This window comes from Varanus komodoensis, unplaced genomic scaffold, assembly GCF_004798865.1.
Source record: "Varanus komodoensis strain SLA01 unplaced genomic scaffold, ASM479886v1 scaffold117, whole genome shotgun sequence".
Lineage (NCBI taxonomy): Eukaryota > Metazoa > Chordata > Lepidosauria > Squamata > Varanidae > Varanus > Varanus komodoensis.
Genome location: NW_025335336.1, coordinates 331393 through 349232, shown reverse-complemented (window position 1 = coordinate 349232; position 17840 = coordinate 331393). Strand labels below are relative to the sequence as shown.

Below are 17840 nucleotides of genomic sequence, written 5' to 3'. Positions count from 1 at the left end.
GGGACTCCTGCCTGAGAGCAGGGCCAGCTGCGGCCCCCAGCAAGCACAGCAGCGCCGAGCGAGGGGGCCGGGGGAGAGTCTGCACGGGGTGCTTTCCCACATCTGGAACCTGCCCGGAAGAGGCAGGGGCGCCCAGGGCCCGGTCCGCCCCACCGCCAGCCAGCACCGCAGCCTGCCGGCCCAGCTCCCCGCGGCCCAGCCGCAGTGATGGACCGCCCGCCCCGGGGCCAGCTGGGCGCCCGGGGGAGCCCCGCCGGTCCAGGTGCGCTGCAGCCCCAGCGCCCTTTCAGCCCCCTCCAGCAGCGGCCCCTCCGGAGGGGGTGTGCGCAAGGCTCGCGCTCCCTGCCATGAGGCAGCAGCAAGTGCTGCCGTGGGCATGGAGGGGCCTGCAGTGCGGGGAGGCAGGCGCACATCATATCATCATATCGTATCACAGAACGGAGCTGGGAGGGGCCGTGAAGGCCATCGAGTCCACCCTCCTGCTGTCTCAGGATGCCACACACCACCCGCTCAGGCGGCTCTCTGGCCTTGCCCTCCCTCGGGCGGCCACAGGAGGTGTGTGCGGGGGGGGGGCTGCCCCCCGTGCTCGCATGCATGCGCACCCACCCAGGCCACCCCACTCAGGGCAGGGGTCGCACGCCGGGCAGCCACTGTGCTCCTCTGGTTTGCGGGGAGCGGCTGCCGTACCCTTCATGACTCAGAGGAAGGAGTGGCAGGAACACTCTCCGGAGCTGCAGATGATACAGACCAAGAGGAATTGTAAATACTTCACAGAACAAGATGCAAATTCAAAATGACCTTGATGTATGGAAACACTAGACTGAAATGCCACTCAGATGTGACTGATTGCAGTCCAGTGCGGAAAGACGCACAGGAGGATGCTGGGAAGCCACAGCCTAGTCTCTGGGATCGCGTGGGGCTTTGCACCGCTGTGCAGGAGGCCCGGCTGGCCCCCTCTGGATAAGCCCTTCTGGCACCCGCCTGCCTTGCCTGGTCCCGCTGGGGAACGGCCGCGGGGCAAGCCAGGCCCATGTGTGGGGGGACGTCCCATGCCCCGGCCAGCAGGAGAGCGCAGGCAGCGGGGGCGGTGGGGAGCGGGCTGCTGGCACAGCTGCAAGGGGGTGGGACTGAGCCGCCCCCTCAGCAGAGTGAGGCGGGGGAACGCTGCTCAGGACGCGGCTCGCCGGAGCTGCTTGTTCCAAGGACCTCTCAGGAACAGGGCTGTGCGGGAGCAGACCTGGAGTTGGCCGCCGGCTACCGGCGGGTGTGTCTCAAATGGCCCCGATCCCGCCACCGCACAGGGCTCAGGCTGCGCGGCCACTGGGCCGGCCAAGCTGCCAGAGTTGCTTCCCATCCCTCGTGCACCGGCTGGCATCCTGCTCGGTCCCTGCTCCAGCAGGCGCTCCGGCAACCAACAGTCCTCCTCCTGCTCTGTGTGCCTGGCTGCAGAGGAGGGGGCTGCAGGGGCGACCCCTCCACACGCCCACGGCTGCAGCCTGGGAGCGCCCGGAAGCGGCTGTCTGCCGGCAGAGCTCGGCTGCAGGAGCGTGGGTCATGGCTCTGGCCTCCTCACTCACCCCTCTAATTGTCTGGCTGTCGAATTTTATTTTCAATCAAGCCTAGTTTGTCTCCGGAGGATTCACTGTCCTTTACGCAGCAAGGAAATCAATTCGGTGCCTGCTGGAGCCAGCAGTGGGAGAAGGCAGCTGCTTCCCAGTTGGGGGGGGGGGGGCACAGCTCCGGTCCGGGATCGGAGTGCGCGCGGCCCCTCGGTGCTGGTGAAGCCTCCATGTGAAGAGGCCCCGGGAGGCTCGCCGGCCACTGAGGGGGCTCAGCCAAGGGCGGCCTCCCCCTGCCAGGCCCACTCCCGCGGGACGGGCGCCCATTCCTCTCCCCTGCCGGGCTGTGTCACGGGGCGTGAGCCTCTGCGTGGCAGCCCCGCTCCACACTCCGTGCGGGGCAGCCTGAAGGGGCGTCCGCCGGCTCTTGGCCCGGCTGGGCTTGGCAGCTCTTCCGTGCCCTTGACGCCCGCTGCCCACCGGCCCTGCAGGCAGGGTCCGACCCAGGGCGGCTGGGCTGCGCTGGCAGGGCTTCCCCGTCAGGCACCGCTGGCCCTGGCACCTCCCTTTCGGCTCCACCCCATGCGGAAAACCCCTGCCGGAAGGCTGAGCACGGCAGGAGAATCCCTGGCGGACGGCCCTGGGTGCGGAACGGTGCCCTGCCTCTTTGGGTGGACGCTTCCACTCGCTTGGGAAGCCGTGACTCTCGGCCACCCCCACAGCCGGGCCTTCGGACAGAGGCGGCCTGACTCCTGCGCCCGGTTCTGGGCTCGGCCGCTGAAGGATGAGGCGGACCATCTGAACGCGCTCAGAGGAGAGCAGCAGCGTTGATCCTGGGGTGGGAAACGAGGCCCTGGGAGGGCAACATGAGCAGACGGGGCATCTTCATCCAGAGGAACGTGGAGCCCAGAACTGGGCGCTGTACTCAAGGTGGGCCCCACTTGTGCCGCAGGCGGGGGAAGCAGCACCTCACCCGCTCTGGCGGCTGTCCTGCCGCCCGGAGTAGTCTTCGTCCTTCTCGCAGCCACGTCGCATTGCTGGCTCATGCTCAGCCTGTGATCGACAGCCTTCCAAGATCCCCTCACTTGCCGTGTTGCTGAGCCAAGTATCCCCCATCCTGTAACGCTGCCCTTGGTTTCTTTTTCACAAGTGCCAAACCTGGCACTGGTCCCTTTGCATTTCATTCTGGGGTTTTCAGCCCAGCAAGTGATCCTATCAAGGTCACCCTGAATCTCCTCTCTGTCCTCCAGGCTGGCAGCCAGTCCACCCAGTCTTGTGTCATCTGCAGATCTGGTCACTGTTCCCCGAACTTCCTCATCCAAGTCATGGATAGAAATGCGGAAGAGCTCGGGGCCAGGCCTGGACCCTGTGGGATCCCCCACTCGCTGCCTCTCCCGTCTGAGGAGGTGCCACGGAGGAGCCCTCTCTGAGCCGATTCTGCGGCCAGCGGTGGCTCCACCGGATCAGTGTCCCATCTAACCCGCTTTTAGCTAGTTTGCTAATCGGGATATGATGGGGCACTCTGTCAAAAGTTCTGCGGAAGTCAAGATGGATTTCATGCGTAGCATTCCCGCAGTCCACCTGGGAGGTTATCCAATCAAACATTGAAACCAGATTACTCTGGCAGGATCTGTTCTGGAGAAATCCATGTTGGCTTCCAGTCCTCACTGTGCTGTTCTCAAAGTGTTTGCAGACTGACAGCTTTATAATCTGCTCTGGAATTTTCCCTGGGATTGATATCAGACTGCCTGCTCTGCAGTTCCCAGGTTCTCCTTTTTTATATTTCTTGAAGATGTGGATAAAATGAGCCCTCCTCCAGCCACCGGGCACGTCCCCGTCCTCCAGGATTTCTCGAAGATAATAGGCAGTGACTCTGAGAGGGCTTCTGCCAGCTGCTTTATGACTCTCGGATGCAGCTTGCTAGGCCCTGGAGATTCAAACTCATTCGAGGAAATTAGGAGTTCCTTGACCAGTCCCTTATTCATCTCAAGCTTCAATCCTGACTCTGCAGTTTGTGGTTCATTTCTACCAGGTGGGTGATAGCGGGGTGGTATTACTCCTCCTCCTCCTCCTACATTACATTTCTATACCAGCCATGGCTGAAGCTCTCTGGGCGGCTCACAACATTTTAAGTCCCCCATCCAGATGTCAGCCAGGCCCGGCTCTGCTCAGCGTCCAAGATCAGACAGGATCTGGCGCTTCAGGCTTAGACCTGTTTTTGAGCCAACATAGAAACCGAGCCAAGCTGCCCTCCTCTCTGAGAAGCCGAACCACCATCTCCTTCCTCCGCAGTTTCCTGGGCACATGCCCGCAAAGAGCCCCCATCAGCCTCAGCCCCTGCTCAGCCTTGGCCTTCCCGACGTCCTCCCTGCACGACTGGGCCGCCTGCCCGCTCTGAGAGGGCTGTGCCACACGGAGTCTGCGCCCAGCAGCCTTCTGGCCCCATCCGGCTCCGCTGTTCGGTGCCTCTCCAAGGCCGCTGGGGCAGTGAGGTGCCGAGGGGCTGGGCGGGCGGAGCTCTTGTGCCCTCCTGCTGGGGCCCCGTGGCAGCCGGTCTGCCCCGTGTGCAGGCGCTGCTGTCCAGGGGGCCTTTCGCCGACCCAGCGGGGCTGTTCTTACGCTGGGTTCTTGCGACGGCCCTCCGGCCCTGTCCGGCCCTGCCCTCCTCCGATCCCGCTCCACTCAGGAGGCAGCCGGCGGCCTGGCCAGGAGCGCCCTGCCCGTGTCTGGGTGCTGGGACGAACGCGCAGGAGAGGTCGCTCTTACCGGACGGGGCTGCTGGCGGCGTCGGGGTCCAGGGCGGTGACCACGCCCACCAGCGTGCCCACCGGCGCGTCCTCCTGCACCTCCATCGGGCTGCGGGGCGGGCGGAACTCCGGGGGCTCGTCCACGTCCAGCACGGAGACCCGCAGGATGGCCTGGTCACGGAAGGCGCCCAGGTCCACGAAGCGAGGGTCGGCAAACCTGTTCAGGGCCTCCACCACCACCGTGTGCACGGCCCGCGCCTCGAAGTCCAGGGGCTGCGGCGAAGGAGATGGGGGCTGGCCAGGCTCCCCTCCCCCTCCCCCCTCCCCAGCGGCGGCTGCCCGAGCCTGGCAGCCGCCGGGGAGGGCCCTCCATCCCAGCCCCCGGAGCACCGGCCCCTTGCGACAGGCCCAGGAAGCGGCCAGCCCCCACCCCACCCGGGCTCGGGGAAACGGAAAGCCCGGCCGGAGCAGCCCCCCAGCATCTGCCGGGCCCAGCCAGGCCACCTGGCTCCGGTCCCCAGCTGGTGCAGCCAGGCCGGCCGAGAGGAGCACCGTGTCTCGGCCCCGGCCCCCCCCCCCCCCCCCCCCCCCCGCCCCGAGCCAACCATGGGATCTGCGTTTCTCCAGTGCCCCAAACGCTTCTGCTGCCCAAGCGCTAACTAACGGCAGGCTGGCCAGTGAGCCAGCAGTGCCAGCGGTGGGGCCGGGGAAATTGGGGCCCTCAAAGAGGGCCTGGCAGGGTGGAGGGGCAGTGGCTTGGTGCGGGCGGCATGTGGGCCCGGAAGGCACCGTGGGGCTTGCGCGCAGACCTCCGGAGCGGGGCCTGACGCCCAAGATGCTCCCTCCGGCAGGCCACGGGCCTGCGGCGATCCTGTGGGGAGGGGAAGCGGCAGGAGGCGAGGGAGGAGCCCCCGGCTCACCTTCTGCACGGAGATCAGTGCTTCCTGCGTGTGGCTGTCCGTGGTCACCCGGAAGACTCCCAGGCCCTCCTCATCTTTGATCTGGTAGGTCATGTCCGTGTTTTCGCCCACGTCGGAGTCGTCAGCCTTCACCCTGCCGATCAGGGTGCCGGCGGGGGCCGTCTCCACGATGCTGAACTGGTACATCTCTGATGCAGGGGGAGAGCGGGGCACTGGAGTGTGGTCTCTGCCGGCGAGGGGCACGGCCGGAGCCCACGTGCAGCCGGCGCGGGCGCAAGAGGCCCAGCCGCTCAGTGTCCGGCTGCCAGGCCGCTCCCCGGGCTGGGCCCAGCGAGTCCACCCGGGGTCCCACACCCCCTGCGGGGCCGCCCTCTCTGCTCCCAGGGCACCGGAGCCCCCGCAGCCTGTGCCCCCCGGCCAACTCGGCACAGCCGTGCCAGTCCTCGCGGGGCCAAGCCCAAGGGAGCCCAGCTGCGGTCCCTGCCCCGGCCCCAAGGCCGAGGGCCCCGGTGGGGTGCGGGAGCCCCGTGGCAAGAGCTTACTCTGCGGGAAGCGCGGCGGGTTGTCGTTCACGTCGGTGATGACAATGGTGACCGTGGTGGAACCGGAGAGGCCTCCCAGCTGCCCCGCCATGTCCGTTGCCCGAACCACCACCTCGTACCGGTCCTGCGTCTCCCGGTCCAGATTGGCCACCGCTGTCCGGACCACACCTGCGGGAGGCCACGGTCGCCTGTGAGGGCCCCAGGCGAAGGCCCCTCAAGGCGCAAGGGGCCTCCCGGCCGCAGCCCCCTCTGTGGAGGGGGCCGTGGCACCAGCCTGCCGGCGGGCACTGCCCTCATGGCGTCCCTCCTGGCGGGGGGCGGGGGCCGGCGGCCGGGAGAGCGTGGCCGGGAGGAAACATGCGTGTGCCGCGTCTTCTGGGGAGGGAGGTGTGCCCGCTGGGGGAACCCCCCCACCGGAAGCAGCAGGCCCCCCACAGCAAGAAGAGGAAGCGCGTCCCCCTGCCCCAGCCACCGCCTCGAGCTCCGGGACTACAGGCAGGGGGGGGGGGGGGGGGCGCTCGCGCAAGTGATCCAAGGCTTGGCTCCTGCCGGGTTCGCTCGGGGGTGTGCAAACAGCGCCACCGTTAAGAAACTGCCAGGGCCGCCCCCAGGACGCAAAGAGTGCTGTGGACAAGCGCAGCCACGCACGAGCCACATCACAGCTCCCCCGGGGGCCGGAGTGCTCCCTCGCGGCCTCCCCCTGCCCGGACCCCGGGATGGAGCCTCTGGCGAGGGGCTCTGGGTCAGAAGCCCCTCGCACATCCCGGGCTGCTCTTCTCTGCTCCTCGGGAACGGAGGGTGCGAAGACGTCAGCAGGAGCGGTGTGCCCCCGGCCCGGCCTCACGGGGGGGGGGGGCCGCTGGCCGCTGCCGGGGATGCCAGGGCGGCCTCGCCAAATCAGTGTGGCGGCCTCCCCGGAACCGTGAACGGTGGCCCCGTGCAGAGCAGCGCGAAGGAGGCACCCGGACGGTTCCCGAGGAGCGGCTCCCACGGCTCCCGTCGCAGCGCTGCCTGGTGGCGGGGATGCCACGGACTCGGGGCGCTGCAGGTAGGGAGTACTTCTGGTGCCGCGCCACTGCAGAAGCAGCCCTGCATCTCTGCCCTCTCTCTTTCTGCGTGGGAGGAGCACCACAGGCGGCTAGGAAAGGCCGCAGCTCTCAAGGGGGCGAGGGGATGCGGGGAAGTGGCTGGGCGTGCCTGCAGCCAGGATGGCGCTCATCTTGGGAGCGGCCAGTGGCTGAGTCCACGTGCGAGGCGCCCACCTGGGACGGGCAACCCGGCCCAGCCCCGCTGAAGCGCACAGCGGGGCTGGCCCCTCCGAGCAGCGTCCCGAGGAGCGGGGCTCCCGAAGAGGCAGCCCGTGGGGCCTGGGCAGGCGGGCAGGCTGCCGGGCGGTCCCTCTGCTGGGCCAGAGCCCAGGCCCAGAGTGTGTGGCTGCTGCAGCGCTCCGTGGCCCCAGGCGGGGAGGGCCCCTCCGCCAGGAAAGGGCCCGTGCCCCATCCGTCACGCCGAGCTGCGGGGCCAGGCGCTTCCCATCCTTCCCCCACAGGGAAGACTTTTGCCGCGAAACAAAGGCTGGCCCTCAGAAACCTTTGGCGTTCGGGCAAACAGGGATGTGCCCAGTTCCCATCCCTCCCCGTGCTGGCAGCACCTGCCTGCGGGGGGGGGGGGCGCCTGAGCCGCCCCACAGTTTGGGGGAGAAAGCGGGGGGCAGCCAGGCAGGGCTTAACCCTGCACCAGGGAGGCTGCTGCGGGCAGGCAGGGTGGGCCCCGGGTGGCCGGGCCGGTGGCCAGTGCTGGCCCGCTCTGCATGCCACGGGGATGGCGGGGACCGGAGGGCCGGGGCAGCCCCTTGTCCAAGGGCTCCGGTGGGGCGGCCCAGGCAGCGCTGCCCACCCCACGCCCGGCAGATGTGGCGACAGATGGGCCTGGCGGCTTAGCGGGGGCAGGGCAGCCTCGGAGCGCGCAAAAGGCGGCTAACCCCCAAATCCGTCTTGTCGGGTGGAAATTAGTCTTTAATGACATCAGTAAACACAGCTGAACCCTGCAAGCGGGCCAGGGAGGCAGCCAGCCCCCACCCGGCCCCCGGCCCCCTCCTGGCCGGGCCGGGCAGGGCAGGGCAGGGCCAGCCACGCCTCTGGCAGCCCCTGCGCCCGGTGCGGCCTGGGGTGCGGGTGCCGGCTGGGGAGGGAGGGCCTCGGGGCCCTTGCCTGCCCCCCACGGTCACTCAGGCACCGGCTCACATGGCGCAAGGAAGGCTCACCTCACGGTGGCCAGTGAGCCGGGTGGGCCTCCTGCAGGGTCCCCCCCTCGGGGCCCCTCCGCCTGCCCGGGGCCCCCGACTGGGGAGCCTCAGTGGTTTAGGGGCGGCTGGGCGGGCGCCCCTGCTCCCAAGCACACTTTGCCTGCGCGCGCGCACACAGCCCTCCAGCACACGGTGGCAGCGCAGCGGGGGCTGTGCCCACCTGGGCCGCCTCCACGCGGGAGGCAGGGAAAGGCAGGTCAAAGTCAGAAGGGAAACGCGCCGGCTCTCCGCTGAGAACAGGACAGACGTGCAGTGTTTTATGGCTCCTTTTATGGCGCTAATGATCGCAGTGGCTCTGCGAGTTAAGCAGCTGATACGGGCAATTAAGCCGCGTGCTCCGGGCACAGGGAAGCGCCGCCCGCCAGGCGCACGATGGGAAGGGCTCGGCTTCCTCGGCTGCCGGCCCTCACCGGAGGCGTCTGCCCCGGCCACCCTGGGCGGCCCCCTCTGTGGCAGGGAGCGGGGCCGCTTGCTCCAAGGCCTCATGGTGCGCCCCCTGTCCGCAGCCCCTCGCTGGGGGGCTGGCCCCGGTCTAGGGAATGCCCAGACGCGCCTCTGACTCAGCGGCGGCCGGTTGCCGGGATGCTGCCGCTTTTCCAGCCTTCTCGGGAACAAAGGGTCCGCCAGAGGGAGGGTGCTCCCATGGGGACGGCCAGCTGGGGACGCGTAGCCCTGCCCTGAACCTGCAAGGTGCGAGGCGGAGGCGCATCCTCCCCCCCCCCGTATCACCTGGCACCCCCTGAGCTGTCTCCCTTCGCTCGCCTTTTGCCCCGCTGAGCGTCCGGGCGCTCATCAAATCTGAATGGCGCATTTATACAGCCACCCTTAATTGGAACTGTGGCCTTTAATCAGAGGCCGGTGCTACTGCGGGAGGGCACCTTCGTGTGGAGCCGGGGACGCCCCGGGGAGCCCTTCCTGTGCCACGCGGGGGGTGGCCTCAAGCGCCGTGGAAAGGGCAGGCAAGCGAGCCGGCTCTGATGGGGCAGCGGAGCCCCTGGCAGCAACCCCCCCACCCCCCCAGCCAGCTGCCAAATGCCACCCGGCCCCTCGTGGGCAGGGCCGGTCCACCCCCCCAACAGAGCCAGAGGGCATTCCCAAGGGTGAGGGGGGCAGAGGGGGCAAGCAGGGGGGGGAGCCAGAGGCCGGCCTGACCTTGCCTGAGCTGGGGGGCTGAGAAGGGCAAGGCAGAACAGGAGCGACATGCCCCCCCTGCCAGCTGCACGTCCCCGAGAAGCAGCCTTACTCCGTGCTGCCCAGCGGTGGCCAGCTTGCCCCCCCCCCCCCCCCCAAGTGGGGCTGTTCCAGGGTAGAACCCTCCACTGGCTCTGCTTCCAGGTAAGGCTTGGCATGGGAAGGGGGGCCCCCAAACACCCCCCGGCGTAACACTGGAGGGCAGTCCGGCAGAGAGCCTGCGGGGCCTTCGGGAGCAGCCGTGGGGCATCCGCACCTCCCCCTGCACGGGCGCTGCGCTGTCCTCCCCCAGAGCCACGGGTCGCTCGAGGCCGGGCCCCGGAGTGCCTGCCAGCCCTGCAGGGGCCACTTACCCGTCCTGCTGTCCACCGTGAAGTGCCTCTCCCCCTCCAGGACGCTGTAGGCCACCCGGGCGCTGCTTCCATAGGTGGGGTCGTCGGCATCGGACGCCATCACCTGCATCACGGAGGTCCCTGGGGGGCGGAGAGGCCCGGGCGTGAGGCAGCCCCCCAGCGACTGCACTGGCCCAGGCTCAGAAGGGCCCCCTGCGCGGCGTCTCCTGCAGGATCGGGCCCTGGCAGCCCCGGAAAGTGGGCCCCGCCGGAGGGCCGCCCGGCTCCCTCGCAGCCCCGGGCAGAGGCAGAGGCCGAGTCCGCACGCGCCACACGCAGCGGGGCAGCGAGAGGCTAAGCTGGATGGAGGCCCACCGAGTGGCTGCAATTAAGTCATTGATCCTCGACGTGGCCTCATTAAAGAGGGCGCTTCGCTCCGACTGTCCCCAGCATGGGCCTAATTTGACATCATGTTTGAACTGAGAACCGCTGGACCCCAGGCAGGGAGAGCTGCAGGCCCGTGGGAAGCGCTGGGCAAAGTGGCCCCTGTGCAGGTAGGCGGATCCGGAGGCCCCACAGCGCCCCTCGAGTCGGAGCCGGGGCCCGGGCAGCATGGCCGCCCACCAAGGGCATGACCGGCAGCAGCGTGTTGCGTCCAGCCGGGCCAGGCCGGCGGGCCTTCCGTGCGCGACTCGCACTGTTCCGGGGGTGCTTGTACCACGACGGAGCGCCACACTGGCCAAAGCCAGGCGGGCACCCTGGAATCGGCCAGTGAGCCGCTTTACACGGGCAGCGGAAGCCCCCTGGCAGGCTGCTAGCTTGCCCGGGCACCTGCCAGTGCCAGCATCCCCAGTGGCCGCTCGGCACGCCCGGCTCCGTGTGGCAAGCGCGAACTGCTGGCCGCCCGCGGCTGCTCTTTCGCTCAGCTCCATGGCTGCTGCTTCGGAGCCTGTCACAGCCGGCTTGCCAGCTACTGAAGCCCGTCCGCAGTGCCCAGGAGGCGCCTCGGGGGGCTGCGGCTGGCAAGCCCTATCTAAATGTTTCGTGTGTTTGAGGGTATTTGCAAAACTGGGACTTCTCCGGGCATCCCCACTTAAGGCAACGCCACGTGGCTGAAGAAACTAAGCCGATGTGGCGGGAGAGCAGCAGGCTCCGAGTTGCTTGGAGAGGGAGAGAGCCCAGCCCTTCCCTGGCCGCCCTGCGGCTGGCGTGGCGCCTCGGCCCCAAGCGCAGCCGCAGGGGCAGGAGGAAGGGGCCCCCTTGTGCCCCCCGTGGGGGGACCCCTGCTGAAGGAGCAGCCCTCCCCAAGGCAGCCGGGCACGAAGAGTGGCCTGCCTTCCGGCCACCACGGTGGGCAGCCGTGCCAGCAGAGGTGCCTGCAGCCGTGCCGGGACCTTCGGCACACGAAGCTGCTCCCCAAACTCGTCCACGGAGCAGCTTTGCGCTGCCTTTCCTTGCAGAACCTCTCGAAACGTCTTTGCGCTCCATTTCCTTCTGGATACAGGACTTGCATACAGAAGCGTCCTGCTTTTACCTGCTGCATTTCTAGCCTGCTTTTCAGGCAAGCTCTCCTAAGCAGACTCAAGCGTCAAAATGTCAAAAGCAAGACAAGTTACCGGACCCCAGAGGGATAGCAGCCCGGCAGGACAGACAAGTGGTGCCTGGCTGCTGCGGCACCTTGGGGGGATGTTGACCCGCCGCCCCGCCAGCCTCCAGGCTGCGCTCCCACTCAGAGGCGCCTCACTTGGCCCAGCTTCCCTCTTGCAGCCACGGGGCTCAAACCTTTCCAGGGAGGGGGTGCACCGCGTGGCCGCTGGGAGCGAGCCAGGCCGCCTGAGCTTCACCCCCAGCTAGGAGTGGGGCGGCCCCTGCCCACTCCCCACCTTCACCGGTAGTTGTGGCCGGGTCCCACCAGGCGAGGCGGGCGCAGCCGGCCCACTGTCACGAAAGCGGCTCCGGCACGCACAGCAAGTCCTGCACACGGTGCTGAGCTGCAAGGCACCCCCCCCCCCGCCCCCAGAGATAATTAGGCACGAACAGTGGCTAAAGAACAGAGCCCCCCGCCCCCCCAGCACACACCGCGAGGGCCGTGAAGCAGCAGCGCAGCATCAAAGTTAACGAGTCGGAGCAAACGGGCCGCTCTCCGTGCTGCAAGAAGCCACCGGCCCGAGCGAAAGGCTGGGGCGGGGGCAGCCCGCCTCCCTGGCAGAACCAGACCGGGTCCCTCTGCCCACAGCCCCGCACAGCTGCCCGCCCCACGCTGCCCGCACCGGCCCGGAGCTGCCTTTGGGCCGTGAGGGCGCTGGCTGTGGCTCCTGCTCGCCCCTCGCCCCCAGGGGGCGAGGCACGGAGGGACGGGACGCGGCCCGCGGCTCTTCTCCGTGATGTGCGAGGTGGAGGCCAGCAAGCCGCGTTTCCCTGGGAGGCCGGGGGGGCCCCCTAGCCCACCGCCCGCTCTGCGAGACTCGCTCTCCAGCTGGCTCCCATGCGGCCCTCAGGCAGTCCCCCCCGTTGTGCCCCCCCACACCCGGGGCCTGGCCTTGCCTGGCACGTGGGGCGACCCGCCTGCTTCCCCGAGCGGTTCAGCTGGTGCTCCGCGAAGTGCTCCTGCCCCGGGGCTGCCGGCAGTGGTGCCGCCCCTCCCCTTGCCTGCACCTAAACCCGCTTCCAAGGGGGGCACCAAGGCAGGCGGGCAGCTGGCAGCGGGCCTCGGCGTGGCGCCGCAGTGGCCACAGCCCCCCTGGAGCATGGGACAAGGCGGCCAGCGGCCGCAGAGCCGTGCGCGACCCACACGCAGCCCTACGTGGAGCGGACACGGGCGTCAGCTGGGCGTGACGGACCCCGTGGCTGGGAGGCCCACAGAACTCCTCACTGGGGCTTTCCGGCAGGGCCCCCTCGCAGCCAGCCGGAGCAGAAGCTCGGACCAAATGGGCCGGGGCCTGCTCTGGCCCTGGGGCTCCCGCGGCACAGCTGTGTGGCCGAGCCACACGCCTGGGGCCATTTAGGGGCCGCCAGGCCTCGGCCAAGGGCCAGTCATCTCCTTGTGCAACCCTCCCCTGAGAAGCCCACCTGAGCGCGGCTGAAGGTGCTTCCGTGGCTGGCCTGCGACGCTTTGCTGGGGTGCCGTCCGACTCAGTGTTGCGGGCTGGGTGTGCGCGAGCAGCCCCTCTGGAGCGGGACTCTCTCAGACCCCCGCTCTTGTCTGCAGCCGTGGGGCCGGTCGCACGGCTCCACCGGGGAAGTCCTCCCCACGGAAAAGTGGCGCTAGGAGCGCCCTCTTCGTGCCACATGCTAGAGTCCGTGTGCCGCTGGGGAACGTTTCTGCTTGCCCAGCCTCTGCTCTGCGTCTCCATGATGGGCTGCAGCGCCAGAGGGACAGAGAGCTCCAGGGCTGACGCTTTCCTCCCTGCTTGGTGCATGGAAGGGCCAGGGCCAGCTCTGTCCCGGGCACATCAAGAGCAGAGCAAGCACCCCCGGAGAGCAGCTTCCCGCCCAAGCAAAGCGCCCGGAGCAGGGGGCCAGGAAAGGTGGTCTGCCCCCACCCCAGGTTCTGGTTCTGCGCAGTCTGGCTTTGGGCTGCCCGCTCCAGAGGCAGCTCGAGAGCAGGAATGGCAGGGAGAGGTCGCCAAGTGGAGCCCGGAGGGATCCGTGCGCAGAGGCCCTCTTGGCGCACGTGCTGGCCAGGCGTCTCTGGAGAGCCCCGAGGAGGGCAGGAAGGGCGCAGCCATGGAAAGGGGGGCTCCTGAGGCCAAGGACCAAGTGATCCCCCAAGTGGGAGCTGCTCCCGGCACAGGGCATCCGGAATGGGAGGGAGAACCCGGGAGGCGCAGGCTCGCCTCCCGCAAATGAACGGAGAGTCCTCCCCTGGGAGGGTGTGCGGACCCCCACGAGGCCTGGGCGGCCTGGGCGGGGCGGGGGGCTGCTTCCTCGCCCTGCCCTCACCCAGGGGGAGGGCCCCCAGCAGGCGCCCCGGCTGAGGAGGCCGGCCGCGTGTGCAGCATCGCGCCAGCCTGCCAGGGCCGCCATCAGACCGGCGAGGCACGTCGGTCGCGCTGCTCCAGAGCCTTCCCTTTTAACTTCTGAGCCTTCTAATTTGCCGGAATCGCCTCCTTTCATGTGGGGGAAGCACGTCCCTTCCTGCCTGTGATCTCCGATTTGGCACAGTCGTGGCCTCCTTTGATATGCCGCGTTCCCATCAGCCCGTGATCAGGCTCCGGGATAATTGCTCGCCACCCCCGACGCTCAGTGGCTCGGCACAGAGCCCGCCGCCCCAGCAGCCCCTGCGCACGGGGCCACGCGGCTGCCTCCTGCTCCGTGCAGGGGAGCCGGGCCCCTTGCCCAATATGTGCTGGGGCTCAGCCCCACTCAAGCCCTCGCCTGCCCTTCTGAGCTGCGCTCCCCCCCCAAAAAACTGCCCGGATGGGAGGGGGTCCCACTGGCCGTTTCAGAAGGCCTGTCCTGCTGGGAGGCTCGGGGGGGGGGGATGAGCACGGGAGGGGGGCTCCCAGGCCAGTTCGCGCTCCACCCCCCAGCACGCGTCTGCATGCTATTCAGCAGACCCAGCCGGGTGGGGAAGAGCGGGGCTGGCTGGCCCGGAGGACGGGAGGCCTGGCGCAGCACGCGGCTCAGGGAGCCTGCGAGGGGGCGAGGGCCACGAGCGCCCGGGGACCGTTCGGAGGATTCCCCCAGCTCCCTCCCAGGTGGCCGCCCCCGCTCAAGCGCCCCACAGGAGACCCAGCCGCCCCAGCCCAGCAGTGCCTGTGGGCGCGGCACCGGCTCGAAAATGCCGACCGGGGCGGGAGGGGCAGACGGGGCAGGGGCACAGAAGCGGCCTCAAGCAAGGGATGCCTTTCGGGGGGCTCCCGGGGCCTTGGGCGACGGCAGAGGATGGGAGAACGCTGCAGCAGCTGCATCCGCGGCAGTGCAGCCTGGGGGCGGCAGGCAGGCCGGCCCCTCGTCCCCGGGAGCCCCAGGGACCAGTGGAGGCAGGACCTCGGCCACAGGGCCGCTGGGCGCAAGGCGTTCAACCAGTGCTCAGCCAGCTACTGGGGAAGAGCAAAGGGCAAGTACAAATCGCTCCGGCGCTACGATGCAACTCAATTAGCCTTTTCCAACCTTGCGCCTGCCAGACCCATTTGGACTGCAACACCCAGAATTCCTAGTCAATGGCCCTGACGGAGGGGAATGCTGGGAGTTGCGGTCCAAATGTCTCTGAAGGCCACCAGGTTGGCGGAGGCTGAGCTAGACCAAGGCTTAAAGGAATTGGCTGACATGTAGAAAGGTGAAAGGAAAGCTCAAAGCTACACAAGACGTTCAGTTGCAACATGGAATGTGAGAAATGGGAATCAAGGCACACTAGAGGCCATAACGCAAGAAGAGGAACAGTTAAACATCACAGTATTAGGTTTGAGAGAACTATAATGGACTGGACTGAAACAAAGTGATTTGCTTGAGAAATTGCAAACTCAGAAGAAACAGTGGCATGAAGACTGAGGCAAGAGACCCCACAGGCGTTACGGGGTGCAATGCAAAGTCAGACCAAACCGTCCCATTTACCTTTCGACACAACCGCCATTCAAGTCTATGCCACAAGAACTCCCGTGCAAGCCTGGAAGACAAACGAGACGCCAAGGCAAGGCACGCTTATCGTCATAGGTGACTAGAAAGCAAAGTAGGAGGCAGCAGCATCCAGTGTTGTGGGAGAATTAGGCCCATTAGAGCTCAGGAACGAAGCAGGAGAACAACTCAAAGAATTCTGTGGAGCCAACGGTTTGCTCATCGCAGAGCAGACAACAGTACATTTGGGCCTCACCGGGCGACCAAGACAGAAATCAAGCAGACCACGTAACTGGAAGTAAGGGGTGGGGAGTCTGCATTCTTCATGCCAAAACAAGCCCAGGAGAACGGTGCAGTGGGGCCCATGAACTGCTAGAATGTAAAAGCAGAGAAAAAATACAACTTGTGCAACTTTCCTGAGGCATTTAAAGACTATAAAGAAAAGATTTACTTTACTAAATTCAACAGAGTTATTTAGGCAAGAATGGCAGGAGACAATTCCCGTGGCAAAAGGCAAGAAGAGGCCTAGATGGATGACAGGACAGGAAAGAGGAAAAGGCTAAAGGTTACAGAAACAGGGACTGAATGCAACTCTCTGGCCATTATCACGCAGAGACAAAAAGAACGATTACATAGATCAGTGCAAATAAATGCCCAAGAACAAAGAGGAAAAACAAGAAATCAAAGGGAAATTCAAACCTAGATTGGGAATTCTGAAAGACCAACAGGGAGACATACTATCTGACCAGTATAAAAAGCAGAGAAGGTGGAAACAATACACAGAAGAACTGTGCAGAAGATATAAAATACCCCTTTGAAGAAAAATCCTATGAAAAACTTGCAATACAGAAAGTTAAATGAAAGCGTTTCTGAAGGGACTTTGAAGGAATAAAGCACCCAGAGTAGATAAGGTACCATTAAAATTATTCCACACTGCAGAGACTGAATTGCTCCAAATCCTAAGGAGAATATGCCATAAATATGAAAAACTAAACAATGGCTCATGTATTAGCAGGGCTTAACACAGACCCCTAGAATAGCAGAGCTGGAGGGGGCCGGAGCGCCACTGGTTCCAACCCCTTGCTCGGTTCGGGACACCCAGTCAAACCGCCGGGGAGCTGCCCAGTGCCATCTTGAATGCCCCGAGTGCGCGCAAGCCACACATTCCTGGGGTAATTGCTTCCATTGCCGTGCGGCTCCAACAGGATTTTTTCCGGAGACGGAGCTGGAACCTGGCTTCCCGGGCCCTGAGCCCATGGCCCGCTGCTCCATGGCCTGCCCTCGGGGACGAGTGAGAAGCGACCCTGAGTCCGCCTTTGACAGCCTTGCAAGCGCTGGAACAGTGCCAGCACCTCACTTCTCAGTTGCACCTTCTCGAGCCTGACCAGGCCCGTTCTCTCCATCTCTCCCCATGCGAGTTGTTCCTTGTTGCCCTCCCTTGCACCCGTTCCAGCTTGTCTGCACCTTTCTTAAACTTTGGTGCCCAGAACTGGACCAGGACCCCAGATGAGGTAGGGGCTTGCACCATGGTAGGGTTAGGGTTAGAAAAAAGAGGTGTCCAGGCATGATTTTGATGGCTGGAAGGCGTTTAGAATGGGCAGAAATGAGGAGCTGTGCAAAAAAGGTAATAAAGGGGGACTTTTCCAAACCGTCCTTTTCAATGGAAATTTAGCCCTATATCAGGGTTAGGGGTGTGCCCCAGGGTAGGGTTAGGGTTAGACAAACAAGGGGTCCTGGCATGATTTTGACAGCTGGAAGGCATTTAGAAAGGGCAGAAATAATGAGTTGCGTAGAAAAACCTACCGAAGGAGGGCTTTTTCAAAATCGCCCCTTTCAATGAAACTTCAGCCATACATTAGGGTTAGGGGTACGCCCCAGGGTAGGGTTAGGGTTAGAAAAACAAGATGTCCTGGCATGATTCTGATGGCAGGAATAAATTTAGAATGGGCAGAAATGAGGAGCTGTGCAGAAAAACCTACTCAAGGACAGCTTTGTTAAAATCGCCCATTTCAATGGAACTTCAGCCCAAAATCAGGGTTAGGGGTGTTCCCCAGGGTAGGGTTAGGGTTAGAGAAATGTGGTGTCCTGGCATGATTTTGATGGCTGGAATGCGTTTAGAATGGGCAGAAATGATGAGCAGCGCAGAAAAAGCTACTCAAGGAGGGCTTTTTCAAAATCGCCCTGTTCAATGGAACTTCAGCCCTACATTAGCGTTAGGGGTGTACCCCAGGGTAGGGTTAGGGTTAGACAAATGAGGGGTCCTGGCATGATTTCGATGGCTGGAATGCGCTTAGAATGGGCAGAAATGCTGAGCTGCGCAGAAAAACCTACCCTAGGAGGGCTTTTTCAAAATCACCCTTTTCAATGGAACTTCAGCTCTATATAAGGGTTAGGGATATGCCCAGGGGTAGGGTTAGGTTAGATAAACGAGGGGTCCTGGCGTGATTTCGATGGCTGGAATGCGTTTAGAATGGGCAGAAATGCTGAGCTGCGCAGGAAAACCTACCCTAGGAGGGCTTTTTCAAAATCACCCCTTTCAATGGAACTTCAGCCCAATATTAAGGTTAGGGGTGTGCCCCAGGGTAGGGTTACGGTTAGACAAACGAGGTGTTCTGGCATGATTTCGATGGCTGGAATGCGCTTAGAATGGGCAGAAATGCTGAGCTGCGCAGAAAAACCTACCCTAGG

At 65.2% G+C, this 17840-nt stretch overlaps 1 protein-coding gene across 1 annotated transcript in view; it reads right to left on the bottom strand.

The window, feature by feature from the left end:
• The window catches only part of CDH22 (cadherin 22), a 51531-nt gene that overhangs the window by 16340 nt on the left and 17351 nt on the right, over positions 1-17840 (bottom strand). The window contains exons 3-6 of the mRNA XM_044421278.1: positions 9618-9737; positions 5769-5936; positions 5227-5414; positions 4326-4579 (exon numbers count right to left, since the gene is read on the bottom strand). Coding sequence (XP_044277213.1) covers positions 4326-4579; positions 5227-5414; positions 5769-5936; positions 9618-9737 — 730 coding nt within the window. The remainder of the gene's footprint in view (positions 1-4325; positions 4580-5226; positions 5415-5768; positions 5937-9617; positions 9738-17840) is intronic.